The sequence below is a fragment of the Typopeltis vanoorti genome, chromosome 5, assembly GCF_054136105.1.
Source record: "Typopeltis vanoorti isolate ZY-2024b chromosome 5, IOZ_Tvanoo_1.0, whole genome shotgun sequence".
NCBI lineage: Eukaryota > Metazoa > Arthropoda > Arachnida > Uropygi > Thelyphonidae > Typopeltis > Typopeltis vanoorti.
In genome coordinates, this window is record NC_143553.1 from 70,779,318 (window position 1) to 70,798,697 (window position 19,380).

Genomic DNA, 19,380 nt, shown 5'->3' on the forward strand with positions numbered 1-19,380 from the left:
TTGCATCGAATGATAAATATAAGGGCTTTTTAAACCGACTTCTCAATTTGGAAATTTTAAAAGATCTAGCATTAATGATTGATATCCTACAGCAATTATCATATCTGTCAAAAGCTCTACAAAGTCTCAATATAAGTATTACTCTCCCTTGATAAGTCTTTGGACTCCCTGGAGGTGTCAAATAATAATAATAATAATGACTAAGTTAGGTCTTTTTTTTTTTTTTTTTTCTCTCAACTATGCGAGCCCTTTGTTAAAATTTCCATAGCTCACCACTGATTATATCCATGTATTTTCCCTCTTGTTAGTCAGTCTAGATCATCCTTAGTGTGAGTTTTCTGTATTACAACTACATCTGTTTAATGGTAATTCAGGATATTAGTAAGAACTTTGCATTTAGCCCTACTTATGCCTTTTATATTTAATTGGCATATTTTTAAGAGTGAGTCCATATTCTTGATTCTCAGGTCCTTGGTAGGTGTATGCTGGTTATCAGAGAGCCTGTGTCCATGAGTCCTGCTAGGAGAGGCTTAAAGGAGTAGAATGTTATCCTTCATTTCACTTTATTTTTGGAATATCCATACCATATTGCAGGGAGACGAGGAACATTTGTAGTTAAAATCTGGTCAAATCTGGTTTTCCTTTTGAAATGGGGGAAGAGTTAAGGAAAGTTAAAAATCTGATATGGCCATTTTATTTTCAGATTAATGATTAGACTACATATTTTAAGTAATGGCTTTATTGGATCATGAATTTTGAATGTAACTATAAATATTTTTCTGAAATTCAAGTAGCTAATGATTTTTTTTTTCCAGGTAATGTTTCCTTATGCAACTATTTTATAATAACATTATTTGGAGGCATGCTGAGAATTATAACTCAGGTGCTATTAACAAGTATCGTCCAGTCAAGTGCCTTTGTTTTTATATGGCTCAATTTATTTATGCACTCAAACTGAAAGCAATAAATTGGTGCTCTTCTGTTTTGCTACTGTTGTGTGATGTAATCCGATGATGAAGAGGCTCCGTCGTCGTATGTCCAATCAGCTTCGTACTCATCGCATGCCTAGTGATGATGGTCTGTCAGAGTCAGTTTCAAGTCTTTCATTGCGAGAAAATGGAGATGTCAGTAAAAATGGTGAGTGAATTTTTTCATTATGTTAATTTTAGTATATACATAGGGCAGCAAAGAAAGAAATGAGACTGAATCCAAATAAGAAAATGCAGATAAGAAAACTATTTCCATACTGTTTTCCTCAAAGTAATCTCTGGTGATTGATATGATAAGTTATAGTGTTCATATAATCTTTGGAAAGACTTTGAAAGCTTACCTGCTATATTTTGTATTTAGATCTGCCGATTTAGCATTTAGATTTTTCAAAATGTCATAAACACTGCCATCAGAAGTACTTGACTGCATCAGAAGAAATTCTGCTGCAGTCTAGTCAGGAGATTATAGATGGCATTTGAGCATTGTAACCCTTGTGAAACCCACGCATATTAATTGCTTTTGGCTAGGCATATTGCCATTCAACAGCTACCAACCAGACTCTTTCAAATCTGGTTTCTAAGTAATAATTGCTAGTAATAGTACTTTCTTCTGGAACAAATTCTTTATAAATTAATATTTTGTAATCAAAAAATGAGATCATCATCATGTACAGGATATGATAAGTTACATAATTACTAACTTCTGATCAGCAATTTTCCTCCAAATTAATCTCTTATCTGTCAAGATTCCGATACTATTACATGTTATATTTCTGTTTTAAAGTGCTTTTTACTGTATCAATCCATTTACATCCTGGTCTCTAGGTCTTTTTCCTGATAACCTGGTAAAGAATACTTGTTTTGCTAATCTTTTCTTATTCTTCATACCATATCATTTTCTTAATCTTCTCTTATTCCATATGAATCTATTCAATCGACTTCCTACCATTCCAGCTTCGTTGATTCTGTTGTCTACTTCCATATGTAATTTACCATCTTCACTAAAAATTGTACCTAAGTAGCTGAAATGTTTTACTTGTTCCACTGGTTCTCCGTTCACAATGTAGTTGACATTTTCAATGATTCTGCCTATTTTCATTGTCTTTGTCTTTTTATTGCTGACCTTCATATCATATCTATTACAACAGTTATTCAATTTAGTCAAGGAATCTTGCAGACTTGTAGCAGATTTATTTATAAGTATAACATCGTTTGCATAAAGCAAAGGGCTGACATTAACATCTCCGATTTTGATATCATGTTTAATACCACTTTCCTTCATAATGTGATCCATATAGATAATGAATAACAGAGGGGATAATGTACATCCTTGTCTCACACCAGACTCAACATTAAACCATTTTCCTGTACTTCCTTCAATTCTAACTGCTGACTTACAACTCATATAAAGACTTAAGTATTGCTTGATATAATGCCCCATTAACAACACCATATAACTGTAGCGTTTTGAATAGCTTCTCTCTTGGCACCTTGTCATATGCCTTTTCCAGATCGACAGAACTTAAATACAGATCTTTGTTATATTCCCATGATTTCTCAACTATTTGTCATAAAGTAAAGATCTGATCCTGACAGCATCTATTTAGCCTCAATTGAGCTTGTTCTTCACCAAGCTTTTCTTCCACAATTCTTCTCAACCGTTTCTCAAGTATACTTGCATAGATTTTACCAGGAACACTCAGTAGGGAAATACCTCTGTAATTTTCACATTCAGTTTTATTTCTCTTTTTTATATATGAGTACTATGAGAGCTCTACTCCAATCATCACGAATGCATCACTCTATCCACACCTTCTGAACTATGCAGTGCAGCCACTGTAAGACTTTTATACCACCATACTTCAGCATTTCTGGTCGAATATCATCTACTCCTGCTGCCTTTCCACATTTCAGCCTTTGATGGCTTTTTCTACTTCAAGTATAGATATGTTTTCCTGACTGTATGCCTGTTGAGTGTTTTTTACCACTGTGCTATCATTGCTTGTTTCATTTAGCAATTTTTCGAAGTAATTACTCCATACTTCAAGGATATCTTTTTCTTCCGTTTTCATGTCACCTCTATCATCTCTAACTCCTTTTACAGCACTCTTTCCTCCATTTCTAAGCTTCTTCAACAACCTCCAGAATATTTTGCCACCTTCTTGGTCTTTATTTTCTATCTTCTTTCCAAAGTCCTCCCATGACTTCTGTTTAGCCAGTTTTACACTGTGTTTAGCTTTCTTACATTTGTCTCCGTATTCTCTAAGAGCACAAGCTGACTTATTTGCCAGGAAACTTTGATATGCATTCTTCTTTTCCTTCACTGCCTCTTTAACTTTCTGTGTCCACCATGGAGTTCTGATTTTTCTATCCTTGCAAACAACCTCACCACTTGCCTCTCTGGCTGCATCAATCAGTGTTGCCTTCAAGGCTTGCCACTGAATCTCCAATGCTTGGTTCCTGTTCTCAAACTCTTTCATTTTTTCTTCAATAATTTTTGTGTATTTTAGTCTACGGTTCACATCTGAGAGCTGCTCGACTTTTATTCGCTTTAAACTTTCTCATACGTTCTTCTTTTCAACATGAAATTCAGTTTTATCCTGCTCAAGACTAAATGGTGATCACTTCCAATTTCAAATCCTCTGTACACTCTAGTGACCTGTACCAGAGAGAAAACATCACTATCAACAATAACATAGTCAATGAGACTTTTCTTATTCCCTGTCTCCATGTGAATTTGTGCACATTATTATGTTGGAACATGGTGTTAATAATAACCAGTCCATGTCCTGAACAGAAATCCAATAGGAAATTGCCATTATTATTAGCTTTCCTCTTTTCCAAATTTTCCCAAAATATTTTTATATGTCTGACAATCATTTCCTACTCTGCTATTTAGATCCCCAACAAGGAATAACTTTTCGTTTTTCATTGTGTCAGTTGCTTTTTCTAAAGCATCAAAAAATTCCTCCACTTCTACCTTAGTAGAACATTCTGTGGGACCATAGGCACAAATAAGTCTCATTGTCCAGTTTCCCATTCTCATATTCGCCCACATCACTCTACTTAAGACTGCCTGCCATTCAAGAAGATTAGCCTCGTATTTTGTGTTGACTACTATGGCTACTCCTTCTTTTCCTTGATTGTCATTGCCTGAATATAACATTTTGTATTTATTGCTCAGAAAGATTTCACCAGTTTTTGTCTTTTTTGTTTCGGTCACCCCTATTATGTCGATCTGGTACTTATCTAATTCCTCAGCTAGCTCAGTTTCTTTGCCATTCAGGCTTCTTATGTTGATGGTACCAATCTTTAATTCTGGTGATGTTGAGTTGGGATGTGTCAGATTTGTTCCAGTAGCTGACTTTTCGCTGTTCGCCCCTGGTTCCCTGGCGAAAACAACGGGGGCCTTGTTTAATCGGGCGACGCCCCAGCCGGCATGAAATTTTGTCATGTTGTACCATCATTTCATATCTTGGTTTAAGCCAATAAGAATACAATTTGGTCGGCTAAATCCCAAATTATCTGTTAGGTTACATGGGCTGGAGAGCAACATGTTTATATATATATATATATATATATTAAAAAAAAAAAAAATGTGATTATACATATAAATTTCAATCAATTGATATGGAATAGTTTCCAATAAAAGCTGAAAATTGCTTAAAGTCCTGAAGTATGCTGTTTTGTATCCAAATTCTTGGAATTTTTTTGCCACCATTATTGTTGAGATTAGGGTGGTTAATCAGAATTTCACGTGCTTCTTTAAATTTTCTTTAATACCAGGTTTCTGTATGATGTAAAGAGCAGGTACTTTTCCACTCAATTTGGTGTAGGTAGTTGAGAGCGTGATCTGAGAGGCCTGCTTCATCAAAATTTTTTTTGATGAAGCAGGCCTCTGCATGAACACAAGAGACACAAAAATGTCTTTTGTGTTCTTTTTTTTACGTATAGCGATTGTACATCCACTTTCACCAATATATACAGTTTCATCCACTTTTACCAATATATATAGGTACCATCAACATAAGAAGTTACAGGTGCAGTAAATGCAATAAACCCCAGGATGTACCACTGGGAGGAGAGGATCCTTAGAGGAGTTGAATATGTATTTTAATTTTATAGGTGTAGATTATAGGTGTGGAGATTATAATGGTGTAGGATTCTATTGATTTTTTCTGATAACCCTTTAATATATGGAATGGCTATGGTTTTTCTGTAATCTATATTCTTTTTTGATGAAATTTTATGAAGACCTTTATTAATAGTATTTTTGTTATAGCCATTATTTATAAATGTGTTGCTAGTAATCTTAAATTCTTGTTTAAGAGCTTGTTGATTAGAGCAAATTGTTATAGCTCTGTTTTGAGGATGTTAGTGACTCCAAATTTTTGCGATGGGAGGTGATATGAAAGAAAAGAAATCTGGTGTTAGATTAAGACCAGTAAAACAAAATATACAGTTGGTTGTTCTTATAGGCCAGGAACTTTCACAGATGATCTGGAAGACATGCATCGCCACATTAGTACAATGAGTACAGGTTGAGTGATTATTATGGGGAACTTCAACTATGGAGATATAGATTAGAAGGAAGAAAGATCACATGGCAGAAAGAAAATAGAATTTATACTATTTCTTTTCTGCCATGTGAGAAATAATTACTTAAGTCAGCATGTGATGGAGGAGACTAGGGGTGGGGGAGTATTCAACCTGGTAATAGGATTAGAAGAGCTATCCATAACCAAGGTTACAGCATTGCCTCCAATTGGTAAAATGACCATGCGGTCTTGACTTGGGAAATTGTAAAACATGAGGAATATGCTATCAAGAAGAAATATTTGTGGAACTACAATAAAGGTGATTATGAGATGCTTAGGAAGGAGCTTAAATCTGTACCATGGCATAAAACGCTGCAGGGTAAGGATGGTAGTAGTGCATGAGATATAGTTATCTAGAGGAAGCATTATTAAATTGTGTACCTAGGGTAAGGAGGGTTAATTGGGTAGGAGTTAGATGTATGAGTAATATCATTAAGCATGAGCTGCAGAAGAAGAAAATGTTGTGGAGAGTATATAAAGAAAAAGGTGACCAACAAACTCATGATCTGTACAAGACTCAGGCAAGAAAGGTGACCAGCATGGCAAGAAAGGCAAAATCAGATTATGAGAAGAATTTAGCCAAGCAGGCCAAAGGAAATCAAATCCCAGAGAGTGCTTTTGTTATGTGGCAAGTAAGAGGAAGAGTGACTATGTGGAAGATTAACCTTAGTAAGTGATGATGGACATGAGGAAACAGAAGCAGATCAAATAGTTGGTTTACCTAGTGACCAATTTAAGCATATATTTTCCTATTGAGGTTACTGCTTTAAACTATGTGACAGACACTAATATGGAAACAGAGGTGTATGAATTGGAAGGGTTCTTAGGATATTGCAGTATCTCAATGTAAATATAGCTATGCAATTAGATGGGATATCAGCTAGGGTTTTGTGAGAATGTGCAAGGGAACTGGCAGTGCCTTTGACTGAGCTGTTTAATTTAAGTCTCAGCTCTGGAAGAGCCAAGGGAGTGGTAAAGAGGGCATAATTATTCCTATGCATAAGGAGGTTCTTAGACTACAGTAGCAAATTATAGTCCTATCAGTATTTCAGGCATGGTGGTAAAAGTACTAGAAAAATTGTTAAAAAAGAGAATTCAAGAATGGGTAGATAAAACTATGATACTGTATGAGGGTCAGCATGGCTTTGTGAAGGGTCGGTCATGTCTTAGTAATTTACTAACTTTTTTATAATAGAGTAACAGCTGAGTTGGATAAAGGAAATGGCTACACAATGATTTTTCTGGATTTTGCAAAGGCATCTGACAGAATACCACATGGACCACTGTTACTTAAATTAGAACAAATGGGGATGGATATGACACTGCTTAAGTGGATAAGAGGGTGACTTCTGGACAGATTTCAAAAAATGGTATACGGAGGGGCAGAATCGAAGTGAAAACAGATGATAAGTGGTGCTACAAGGTTCAGTGTTGGGACCATTGCTGTTTTATTTGTAGATAAATGATATATGAAATAACCTGAAAGGAAATATTCAGTTGTTTTGCTGATGATATGAAATTAGGTAGAGTAATAGTTAATCAAAGTGATGTGGTGAGCTTGCAGAACAATTTAATGGGTGTCAGTTTGATGTCGAGAAATGTAAAGTTATGCATTGTGGGATAAATAGATTTCAAGCCATGTATTCATATTGATGGCACTGTACTCCAGGAAATACATTTAGCTAGAGATTTAGGGGTGGTGGTGGTAGACAGAGAGTTAAAGTTTAGTGTACATATTGCTAAGGTTGCTAAGGTAGTCAATAAGATTACTTGGCTAGTGAAGAGCACATTAATAAGGGTTTATTAATGTGTTCTCTTTATAAGGCCTCGATATACCTACATCTGGATTACTATGCTTAAGTCTGGACGTCTGAGTTTCTTGGAAATAAGGAAGTGGTGGAGAGGATTCAGAGGCGATTGACCAAGAAGGTGAAGTGGCCTATGGATTTTCCCCTCTGAGGAGATTGAAGGTGTGTGGATTGCAGAAGTTAGTTGATAGGAGAAAAAGAGGAGATATGATAGAAACATTTAAGTTGCTTAAAGGATTTTATAGAATAGATGCAAGGGTAATGTTTCAACACTTGGCTAGAGGGACCAGAATAAGGGGTTTTCCCTGGAAGTTGAATAAAGGTGTGGTCAGTAGAGATATGAGGACTAGATTTTTTGCTTAGAGAATGGCGATTGAGTAGAACGGGTTCAGGGAGAGGTATGATTGATTGGGTCTCCCACAACGAGTCTTCGGACTCCATGGAGTTGCCCATATAATATAATATCCTCATTTTTAATATGATACTACCATTGATGCCATCTGTTCACTCTACTGATCTTTCTCAGGAGTCTCATATCTGTGGTCTCCAGTCCTTTGATAAAGGGTTTTATTTCTAACCCAGCTTTCAACTCCATAAGTTAAAATTGGTTTGAACACAGTCTTGTATATAGCTAAATGAGTATTTTGATTAATTTCTTTCTTATTCCATGTAAATTTATTCAGCTGACTTGCTACCATATCACCTTTACTAATTCTTTTGTCTCTTTCCATATTTAATTTACAATCTTCACTAAAAATTATGTCTTCATATTTGTTCACCATTGAGGATGCAGTTGATGTTTTCAATATTTCCTATTTTCAGTGTCTTGATCTTTTTAATTGTTATTTTCATATCAAATTTATTACTACAGTTGTTCAATTTAGTCAGGAATCCTGCAGGCTTATACTGGATTTATTCAGAAGAATAACATCATTTGTATCAAGTAAAGAGCTAAGATTAACATCACCACATTTTAGGTTTTTCAATGTTAAGTTCTTTCCTAATATCCTCATTTTAATTTGATATTGCCACTGATGCCATCTGTTCACTCCTCTAATTTTTCTCAGGCCTCTCATATCTGTGTTTTCTAGTCTTTGGTCAAGCGTTTTTCTTCTAATCCAGCTCTCAGATCCATAAGTTAAAATTGGTTTGAATACAGTTTTTTATACAGCTAATTTACTGTTTTGACTAATTTCTCTCTTATTCCATATAAATTTATTCAGTTGACTTCCTATCATACCAGCTTTATTGATTCTGTTGTCTATTTCCATATTTAATTTACCATCTTCACTAAAAATCATGCATTTGTTCTATAGGTTCTCCATTCACAATGCAGTTGATATTTTCAATGCTTCTGCCTACTTTCATTGTCTTTGTCTTGTTATTGCTGAACTTCATACCAAATCTATTACAACAGTTATTCAATTTAGTCAGGGAATCTGACTAAATTGAATCCAGTGCAGACTTGTATTGGATTTATTTAGAAGTATAACATTGTCTGCATAAAGCAAAGAGTTGAGATTAATGTCTCCAATTTTGATATCAGGTTTGATACCACTTTCCTTCATAATGCGATCAATATAGATAACGAATAATTGAGGGGATAATGTACATCCTTCTCTGACACCAGATTTAACATAAAACCATCTTCCTGCACTTCCTTCAATTCTAAAGTGCTGATTTACAACTCAAATAAAGACTATGTATTCCTTTCATTTTTAATTTTTTTTTTCTTTATATAATGCCCCAGTGACAACATACAACTGTAGCATTTTGAATTTACTATGTATTTACACTATGAAATACACTATGTGTTTCTTAATATAATGCTCCAGTTATAACATACAACTGTAGCATTTTGAATAGCTTTTCTCTTGACATTTTGTGACATAAATTTTCCAGATCTACAAAACTTAAATACAGATTTTTGTTATATTCCCACGATTTCTCAACTATTTGTTGTAAAATGAAAATCTGATCCAGACAGCCTCTATTTGGACTGAATCCAGCTTGTTCTTCACCAAGCTTCTCTTCCACGATCATTCTCAACTGTTTCTCAAGTATACTTGTATAAATCTTAATAGGGTAATACCTCTATAATTCTCACATTCAGTTTTATTTCCCTTTTTATATATAGGTGCTATAAGAGCTCTACTCTAATCATCTGGAATTCGTCCCTCTGTCAAGGCCTTCTGAACTATGCAGTGCACGACTCTGTCAATTTGATCCTTCAGACCATGCATTGGATACCACTAATAATATCTTCTGGAAAAAAAATCGCCATGCTCCATCATAGTAAATTAATAAAAGAAAGACTGTTTGTGGAATCTGTAGCTACCCTCAGAAATCAACTGAATTTAAATAAATATAGATGCAAGAAACTTACCAAAATTTGGAAACAATAATCCTCATTTATTGATTTAGGTTGTAAATCCTCCAAATTTAAAACTTAAGCCTCCTACAATGCCTTAGATGAGACTTTAAGTTGTATATCTATAATCGTATATTTAAGTCGTATGTCTCATTTAGTGTTGTGTTGCCTTTGTGTGCGGTACAAGTGTCCTTTCATCCATCTAGTTTTCTTCATTTCATACTGTAAAAACTGATTTCATGGCTGTTCTTATCAATTCACTGTCATACCTTGGCAACAGATTTATAGTCTTTATTTTGCCATGTGGACACATTGCAAGATAGATAGCACAAGATGGTTTTAATTATTAGCAGAGATAATTAAATGGTTAGAATTGCTAGAATGCAGTTGACGAGAATAACTGAAAAGATGATGGAATGGAGAAAACTGGGAAAGACTTTTATCCAGCAAAGTTAGAAAATGATTTTTCTCACCCTTCTTTTTTTTTTTTTTTTTTTGCTTCAAGTAACTCTTTCCATCTATTTGCATTCCATATTTTTCGTCTTTTAAATCATTCATACTTGCAACAACTATTACATCTCACTTCTCTTTTTATTCTGACAGTGTCATTAACATGTCTCTATTATCACACCAAGTAAACACACTTTTGTCATGCATGAAGAAGGGAAGGTTACAGGTTGCCCCCAAAATTCATACTTAGATTACTGAATTCACCATCCAGGAGTGGTAATCATGAGCTCTCTCAATTTATGAAGCTTCTCATGATGTGAATCTATGCAGCCTTTTCTGAAAGGGAAATCCTAACCTCTGGAATTTAAATGTAATTGATGTAAGAATGTAACTGATGATAAAAGTGAACATTTTACATATATTGAGGTTGTAGGGTGTGGGGATGACATATAATCACAAGAAGACTGCTAATAAATTTTGATTTGTCATTTATATAATCAACATTGTTTTTTATATATAACAGTGTTTGAAGAAAAAAAAAGTAAACTTCATCTTTTGACAATTTAAATATTAGGTAGTCAAAATATGGGCCTTCTTGCAAGAGCCAGCCGACGTCTTTCATTCTCCACTTCTCGTATTATGGATATTCATCACAAGCATTCTTCTGTTCCTGGTAAGTACTCGGTTTATAATTTAAGTTATATGTGTAATGAATACCGTATTGCTATTTATTAGTGAAAGAGTTTATTGTTTGTGTGTGAGTGTGTGTTGGATATTATCCAACACTGCTACTATAATTTTTTTTGTGTGTGTTTACACACACACATACACAGAGTTAGCTTTGCATTAGGAAAACCCCCCACCCTGATTTACATTTTTGGCACAATAACGAGGTACCATGATATTAACGTTGTGTGTGGCTACTATAAATGGGGATACCGTTTCTCTGTACGTAATCAGTAACCTTTGCTAGTAATGGGAAAACATGCCGACGTAAGCCAGTTTGATCGCAGGCAGATAGTTGAGACTTGGAGGATAGGTGCTAGTATTTTGGAAACAGCTGCACTTGTTAGTTGCTCCTGTACTCCTGTATCAATGTGTGCCAGGACTGGATTAACCATGAACAGACATCCAGCAGAAGGGCTCATATTGGTGACACAGCTCACCCACCAGTACAACAGTGTGGCAGTTTGATCCATTTCCACATGCAACATGTGCCGTCGCCTGGATTTCTACAGCCAGAGACTAACATACTCATGTGATGACCAGGCATTGCAAACAATGCCTTGCATGGGCCAAGGAATGTTGGCAGTGGACCCTTGACCAATGGAAGAAAGTCATCTGTAGTAATAAGTCCCTTTTTCTGCTTCACCATGCTGATGGCTGGGTTCACATTTGGCATAAACAGCATTAAGCCCTACCCCTAATTGCACAGTTGGGGTTCAACAGGCTTGTGGATGTGGTGTTATGGCTTGGAAATCTTTTTTTTTTTCCTCTGGAACACCCTAGGTCCATTTGTTATCTACAAACATTGAATGGTGAACTCTACAAGGAGTTCACCATTCTACTGTTAGCTTACCATCTCCATCCATATCTGCAGGAAGTTACCCCAACCAGAATGCCATCTTTCAACAGGAAAATGCACCTTGTCATCAGGCTTGAACATCTACTGAGTGGTTGTAGGACATGACAACGAATTTTCCATATTGCCTTGGCCCCCAAACTCCCCAGACTTTAACCCAATTGAACATATGTGGGATATGCTAGGATGGAGTATGAGAACTGCTGATCCTCCTCCACGGAATGAGCTTGAATTGATGGAGTTCCTGCAGTGGATATGTTAGAGTTAATCATGGAGGATGGTCAACACCTTGTGGAATCTGTTCCTGGGCATCTGCAAGCAACAACTACACAGAGAGTGGATCAATGCATTATTATGCAGGTGTTCGTAATGCAAAGCTAACTCAGTGTGTGTACACACACACAGTATATCCTTTCAGGTGGCATCTTATAATTACATTTAATAAGTATCCTTTGTTTAAGCAGAAAATATGAATATTATATAGTGAACACTATTGAAAAAAAATCGAACAGTCCCATAGCAGCAGAATTAATATTGAACTGCATTTTTTAGCATTTGACACCAAAACTCACTCCTGCTGTTATTTTTACATGACATATACAGGGTGTTCGGGATAAATTTGACAGTTTCGTAAGGAAAAAGAAAATCTTCTTTGTATCTATTAAATTTAATGAATTGACAAAAAAACATTACAGGCAGAGTTAATTACAATACTATCAACAAGATTTACTCAAAATAACCACCATTAGCATCGATCACAGCTTCAATTCTGCTTCGGAACCTCGAACAAGCTGATGCTACAGTCTCCCTGGGAAGGGCCGCAAAAACTGTTTTAATTTTATCCATTAACTGGGCTTTTGTATTACTGGAAGTGCGATTGGTGTCTTTTTCAACTGCGCCCCATACAAAATAATCCATGGGGTTAAGGTCTGGGGAGTTTGGAGGCCAAACATTTGGACTGGTGAAGTCGTAGAAATTTTCAGACAACCATTTTTGACTTTTCCCAGAGGTGTGGCAAGGGGCCGAATCCTGCTGCCATACATACGGCCTACCATTGCCTACCCTTGTTATCCAGGGCTTGACTACAGTTAGCAACTCCACGAACAAAGCCCGAATTCCAATGCCAGGGTTCTTCAACACCTGTTCCTGCAGATTTGCGAGGAATTCTGCTGTACGAACACAATCAGATCGTCTGCTAGGGATCTTTCTTCTTGCTACATCCTCGTAGTCACCATTGCAAGTCTCTAGTTCATGCCTGATTGTTTTTACTGTATTCAGGGAGCATTGGGCAGCAGTCGTAATATCCTTATTTTGATGGCGGGCACGAATCATCATGATACAAGTTATTCTCTTCCATGATTCAGGTGGGTTCCAGCTATCCATCCTTTCTGACATCTTGTATGTGAATGAAGAAGGGTCCAAACTTTTAAATGAAGAGAAGTGTGTGTTAATACATGTAACTTACGGAAAAATATAATTAATTATAAATATGTCAAATTTATCCCGAACACCCTGTAGAAGCATTAGTTTTGAATTTAAATTATCTAGTACAATTACCAGTGGGATTGGTGCTGGATAATTACTCTGCTCTTCTCAGATTATTCCATTAATTGTGAATTACATCAGAGAGGAGTTTGATTTTATTTAATGTTTGATATTTAATATTTGATCTCTGCTATTGCACTACAGTAAGATAAACAATAAAAATTTGTTATATCTTATTGGTCTAATAACTTGCTCAAGAACAAAACTAATTTTAAAAATAATTTTGAGGTTTATTTTTTTTGTGATGTAAGAATGTAATATAAATAATAATAAAAGAGAATATAAAAGAATGAGTAATAAAAGAGAAATAAATAAATTTTAGTTAAGAAATGAAAGTTAAGCTTTGCCATTACAAAAACTCCATCTTTATTGTTGTATATTATATATAAGAAAGAATGCTGTAAGCTTTTCGGTATATATAGTAAACTATGGTTTACTCTCTGGCTGGAAATTGCTGGTAGTACCTAAGACAGACAAAGAATTTTTTCATAAACCCTTTTAATACCTAGCTACAATTAACTCACAAATGAAATAAAATCAATCTTGGATTATGCTTTCAGAAAAAGATTGAGGACCACCTCATGGGACTAAATAATGTTGACTTATTTTAAACATATATATCTTAAGAGATCATTATACCTTATATACCATGTCTAATTATGATTCTAATATATTATGTCAAGTATGTATCTTGTTATGTGAGCCCTCATAGACACAGCCAGTGGATTTTGCAGTGACTATCATGTAAATTTAATTTTCTAGTAACCATTATAGCTACAGTCCTTGGTTACACAAAAAAGTAAAATAAATAAAATATTTTAAAAACTCACTAACTTATTTTAAACATTTGTATAGACTATGAAAACTATCTGATAATGTATTTTACCCTATTTTTATATATAAGGAAAATATATTTATTTGTTTATAACAAACAATCATCCCAAAATAAATGTAAAAACCAACAGAAAATGTTGATGGTGTACTTGAATTGTATATTTATACATATTATGTATATGTGATGAGAATAGTAAACATTGTCAAATATCGGATTTCACATCCAATCCAGTAAGCGAAATCGCCGCTCCCCCCAAAAAAAAATAAAAATAAATATATTCAATACAAATGAACTTATAAAGGTTACAGCATAATTACCTTACCAATGGAAAAAAAAAACAAATGAGTAAATATGGATTATTGTTCCATACCAAGTAAGTAAAGAATGTTTTGTTTGTCTTAGAGCTAAAACGTTTTGAGGTTATTGAGTTTTTTTTATTATTTTTAGTTTTATTTTTTATGAATCTCACCCATAGAAAAATGTAACTCTCATTACCCCACCTAAAATACCAACAGTGTGGTGATATTTTAGGTGGACTAAGAGCTAGATGATTTGTAAACCCTGCCCTAGAGACCAAACATTTAGCTTTTCAGTAAGCAGGGTAATGGACTCATACTGGTGACTGAAATTTGTGTGCTTATGTGCTATCTAAAGACATAGCCTTACTAAATCTGAATCACTATCTGAAGATAACAGTACAAACCCTGTTGCCTCATGACAGATCTGAAGATTTGTCATTGGGCAGTAGGGCTTGTACTGACAACCTATTGGTTGGAGAGTGGAGATGCTATCCACATGGCAAACCATGCTGCCTTATGATATATCTTCAGCATACATTGTGAACTCTGCCCCACCCATTTGTGGCATTTTATTATCATTATTATTATAGCCTACTGCCACTATTGAAAACTCATAGGGTTTTGAGAAATTGATTATTATAGTGAATTTCTATTCAGAATACCATTGTGCTATAAAATGTGGTTGAGAGTGTTCTGTAGTTGTTTTTTATTTGGATCTGTACCATAGGTTAATAGAAAGTCTTCTATTAATCTATGGTATATTAATGTCATGGGTGGGCTAAGGATTTTTTTTCCCCATTTTTATTCATTTTATATATATTTATTGTATTTTTTTCATTTATTTTGTACATAGTCCAGGAAACCTTGCTTTAGAGACCAAACAGAGAAACTTTTTCAAGCCACTTCAAGACTCCATTAAGCAGGGCAGTGTTCTTACACTAGGTGATGAAATTCATCTACCACCTAAAGAAAATCAAAAACAACCACGCCCATAGCAGGATTCAGAATTGCAACCTGTTAATTGGAGAGTAGATGTTAACCACTTGGCCAACCAGGCCAGTAGTTATAGTGAGTTTATCATAATGATGTTTGTTATCAGGTGAGTTGATTGTAATGTTTTGGTTAAGGATTTCACTGACCTTACAGTAACTCTTGGTTTTCATTAGAGACTAAGCAGAAACCAAGAATAGTTAAGTGGGTTTATCTTAAAAGTTTAAGATTGGTTTAAGATGTATCTTAAATTTTTCAAGCATGAACTTGAAAAAAATCTTTTTTAAATATAACTATAAATCTCCACTTAATTGGGGAAAGACTGTATATTACTTGATCATAGATTTTATTAAAATGAAGTAACTTTCTGTCCTTTTTTATACCAGTGTTATTTATGTTCCATTTGTTTTTTGATAAATGGAATGAAAAGATTATTATTATTACGAGATACAATTGTGGTACGAAGACTCATCGAGGGAGGGCACCTACTCTTCAACTCTGTCTCCACCAACTACAAGTAACCACAACTATCATCATCCACACCAACTCCATCTACAGTTCACTACCACCACTAATATTTTCACAGGCAATCACAAACATCCATGCCCATGGCGGGATTCAAACCTTTGTGTACTAAAGTCCACTTACATGTCATTTAACAAAAGAGAGTGTTATTGTTTTAAATATCTTCATATTATGAGCAGTTCATTTGCCAGCCTGGTTGGCCAAGTGGACTTTGGTACACATTACTTTTCCACATAATTATCATCATCAAATTCCTGACATGTACCCTCAAGGATGGTACAGGATATGATAGTACTACATGAAAAATTACATCATTACTAACTTCCTATCTACAATTTTCCTCCAAATCAGTCTGTTACTTGTCAAGACTCCAACATTATCAGATCTTATATTTCTATCGTTTAAGGCACTTTGTATCGTATCAATCTACCTATATCTTGGTCTTCCTCTGGGTCGTTTTCCTGCCATAGCAGAGAACACTTGTTTTGCTAATCTTTCCTCGCCCATTCCGTTTAATTGACCATATCACCTCAGATTAGCTCTGCTGACAATGTCAAGTTCTTTCCTAATATCCTCATTTTTAATATGATATTGCCATTGGTGCCATCTGTTCACTCCTCTAATCTTGCTCAGGACTCTCATATCTGCGGTCTCTAGTCTTTGATCAAGTGTTTTATTTCTGATACAGCTTTCAGATCCATAAGTTAAAACTGGTTTGAACACTGTCTTGTATAGCTAATTTAGTGTTCTGACTAATTTCTCTCTTATTCCATATGAATTTATTCAATTGACTTCCTACTATACCAGCTTTGTTGATTCTGTTGTCTATTTCCATATTTAATTTACCATCTTCACTAAAAATCGTGCCTAAGTAGCTGAAATGTTTTACTTGTTTCACAGGTTCTCTGTTCACAACACAGTTGACATTTTCAACGATTCTACCTATTTTCATTGTCTTTGTCTTTTTATTGCTGACCTTTATACCATATCTATCACAACAGTTATTCAATTTAGTCAGGGAATCTTGCAAACTTGTAGCGGATTTATTTAGAAGTATAATATCATCAACATAAAGCAAAGAGCTGACATTAACATCTCCAATTTTGATATCATGTTTACTACCACTTTCCTTCATAATGTGATCCATATAGATAATGAATAACAGAGGGGATAATGTACATCCTTGTCTCACACCAGATTTAACATTAAACCATCTTCCTGTACTTCCTTCAATTCTAACTGCTGACTTATAGCTCAAATAAAGACTAAGTATTGCTTGGTATAATGCCCCATTGACACCATATAACTGTAGTGTATTGAATAGTTTCTCTCTTGGCACCTTGTCATATGCCTTTTCTAGATCAACAAAACTTAAATATAGGTCTTTGTTATATTCCCATGCTTTCTCAACTATTTGTTGTAAAGTGAAGATCTGATCCTCACAGCCTCTATTTGGCCTGAATCCAGCTTGTTCTTCACCAAGCGTTTCTTCCACAGTTCTTCTCAACTGTTTCTCAAGTATACTTGCATAAATCTTGCCAGGAACACTCAGTAGGGAAATACCTCTGTAATTCTCACATTCAATTTTATTTCCCTTTTTATTCCCCACATAATTATTATTATTATGTAACATCTCCAGGGAGTCCAAAGACTCATCGAGGGAGGGCACCTATTCTACAGCTCTGTCTTCACCACTCAATCCACCAACTACAATGAACCGCAACTACTATTATCATCTACACCAATGGCATCTACCGCCCATCATCATCACTAGTATTTTCCAGACAATCACAAACATCCATGCCCACAGCAGGATTGAAACCTGCAGCCTTTGGCTGGAGAGCGGATATGCTGACCTCTCGGCTAACCATCAAATGTGGTTATGCATTTGTCTGCCTCTGGTACCAGTCTGTCATATAAGTTGCTAAGGGATTTTATAAGATAGATGCAGCTTTTCAATACATGACAGGAGAATGGTAAAGAAATGATCACCCCTGGAAGTTGAGTGAATTTGACATTGATGTGAGGGTTAGAATTTTTTTTACTAGGAGAGTAGTGAATGACCAAAGTTTATTGTCAGAGATAGCTGTTAATGCACTATTAGTGAATGAGTTTAAAGAGAGAAGTGATGAGGGTGTAGGGAGATGTAGTGACTTTAACTAAGAAATGACAGACTACAGTGCTATACCCTCAGTTGAAGATTACTTGCCAACAAAGTGCTCCTTCAGGTGACTCTCGTGGTCCAACCCAGTTGTAACACCCTACTTTCTCAGAAGTCTTATTCTCCTTTATACCTCTACATTCAATATGTTGATATTCCTTTTCCTTTAAAGAGATATGGGATCATCCTTGCCAGGCTTGGAAAAGTTTTTCTGTATCAGTTAGAATTTTCTCTGTCATTTTAATTAAACTAGTCTTGTTGCTTAGATTGGCCTACAGTTTTAATTTAATGCTAACACAGGCTGGTACAAGATTTGTACCAGCCTGTGTTAGCATTAAATTAAGAATGCTCAATGAGTAATTTGTTGTTGAGATACTGTTTGAACTGGTTGCATTTATTTGGCTGATCTTTTATATCATCAACATTGTCTGTGTGTTTCACATATCTGATTCCTCTTAGGTGCATTCTTGATAGCCATGATGGAGTGAATAAAATTATCATCATTCTACGTGGCTCTTGTGTTAAGCACATCATTACAATCACAATCATGAATAATGATATAATCAATGAAATACCTTTGACTCAAGTTATTTTTTCCATGATGTCATGAATTTCTTCTTTTGAAGAAAAAGCATATTGGTGATAAAAGTCATTGTTCAACACACTTTATCAATAGGAGAATTCTATTTGAGTTCTGGTTTTCTAACACCTTTCCTACAATAGTTTTCTACCGGAGCATTGAGTCACATCCAGCTGTGGATTAAAATTTTGAGATTGTCTTGGGAAATTGCACAAGTTGCTGTCCAGTTTGGTATAAAATTTTCTGTTGGAAAAAACACCATATCTTCTGAATTAAAATTTGATATCATTAACATTTTTAATGATTATGATAGCTTATCCTGTTGTTAAACATAATTAGAATCATTCTTCAGCATACAGAGAGAATAAAAAAAAAAGTACAGTTGGCTCTCACTATAGTAAGTCTTTAGGAAATGAAGAAATAGTTTCTAATAAATGAAAATTTGCTGTAGTAAATTTCCTATAGTATACGTTGAAGCTATGGAATAATTAGCTTCATTTTTTGGTAGTTTGCTATTCTGAGTGAATTCACTATAACAGCTCTTGCTGTATTGAGAGTTGACTGTATCTAGATTTGAAATAGGACATTGAATTCTGCACATTGATTGTTTTTGTGTAAATCCTATAGTAGAGAAATATAAACTTCTG

At 34.9% G+C, this 19,380-nt stretch overlaps 1 protein-coding gene across 3 annotated transcripts in view; it reads left to right on the forward strand.

The window, feature by feature from the left end:
* Positions 1–19,380, forward strand: part of LOC150106513 (cyclin-dependent kinase 17-like) — a 363,340-nt gene that overhangs the window by 13,542 nt on the left and 330,418 nt on the right. For all 3 annotated transcript variants that reach the window (XR_016548362.1, XM_090393169.1, XM_090393168.1), the window contains exons 2-3: positions 816–1,137; positions 10,791–10,889. Coding sequence is in view for 2 of the 3 variants with exons in the window: in XM_090393169.1 (XP_090249295.1) it covers positions 1,011–1,137; positions 10,791–10,889 (226 nt within the window). In the remaining variant the exon portion in view is untranslated. The remainder of the gene's footprint in view (positions 1–815; positions 1,138–10,790; positions 10,890–19,380) is intronic.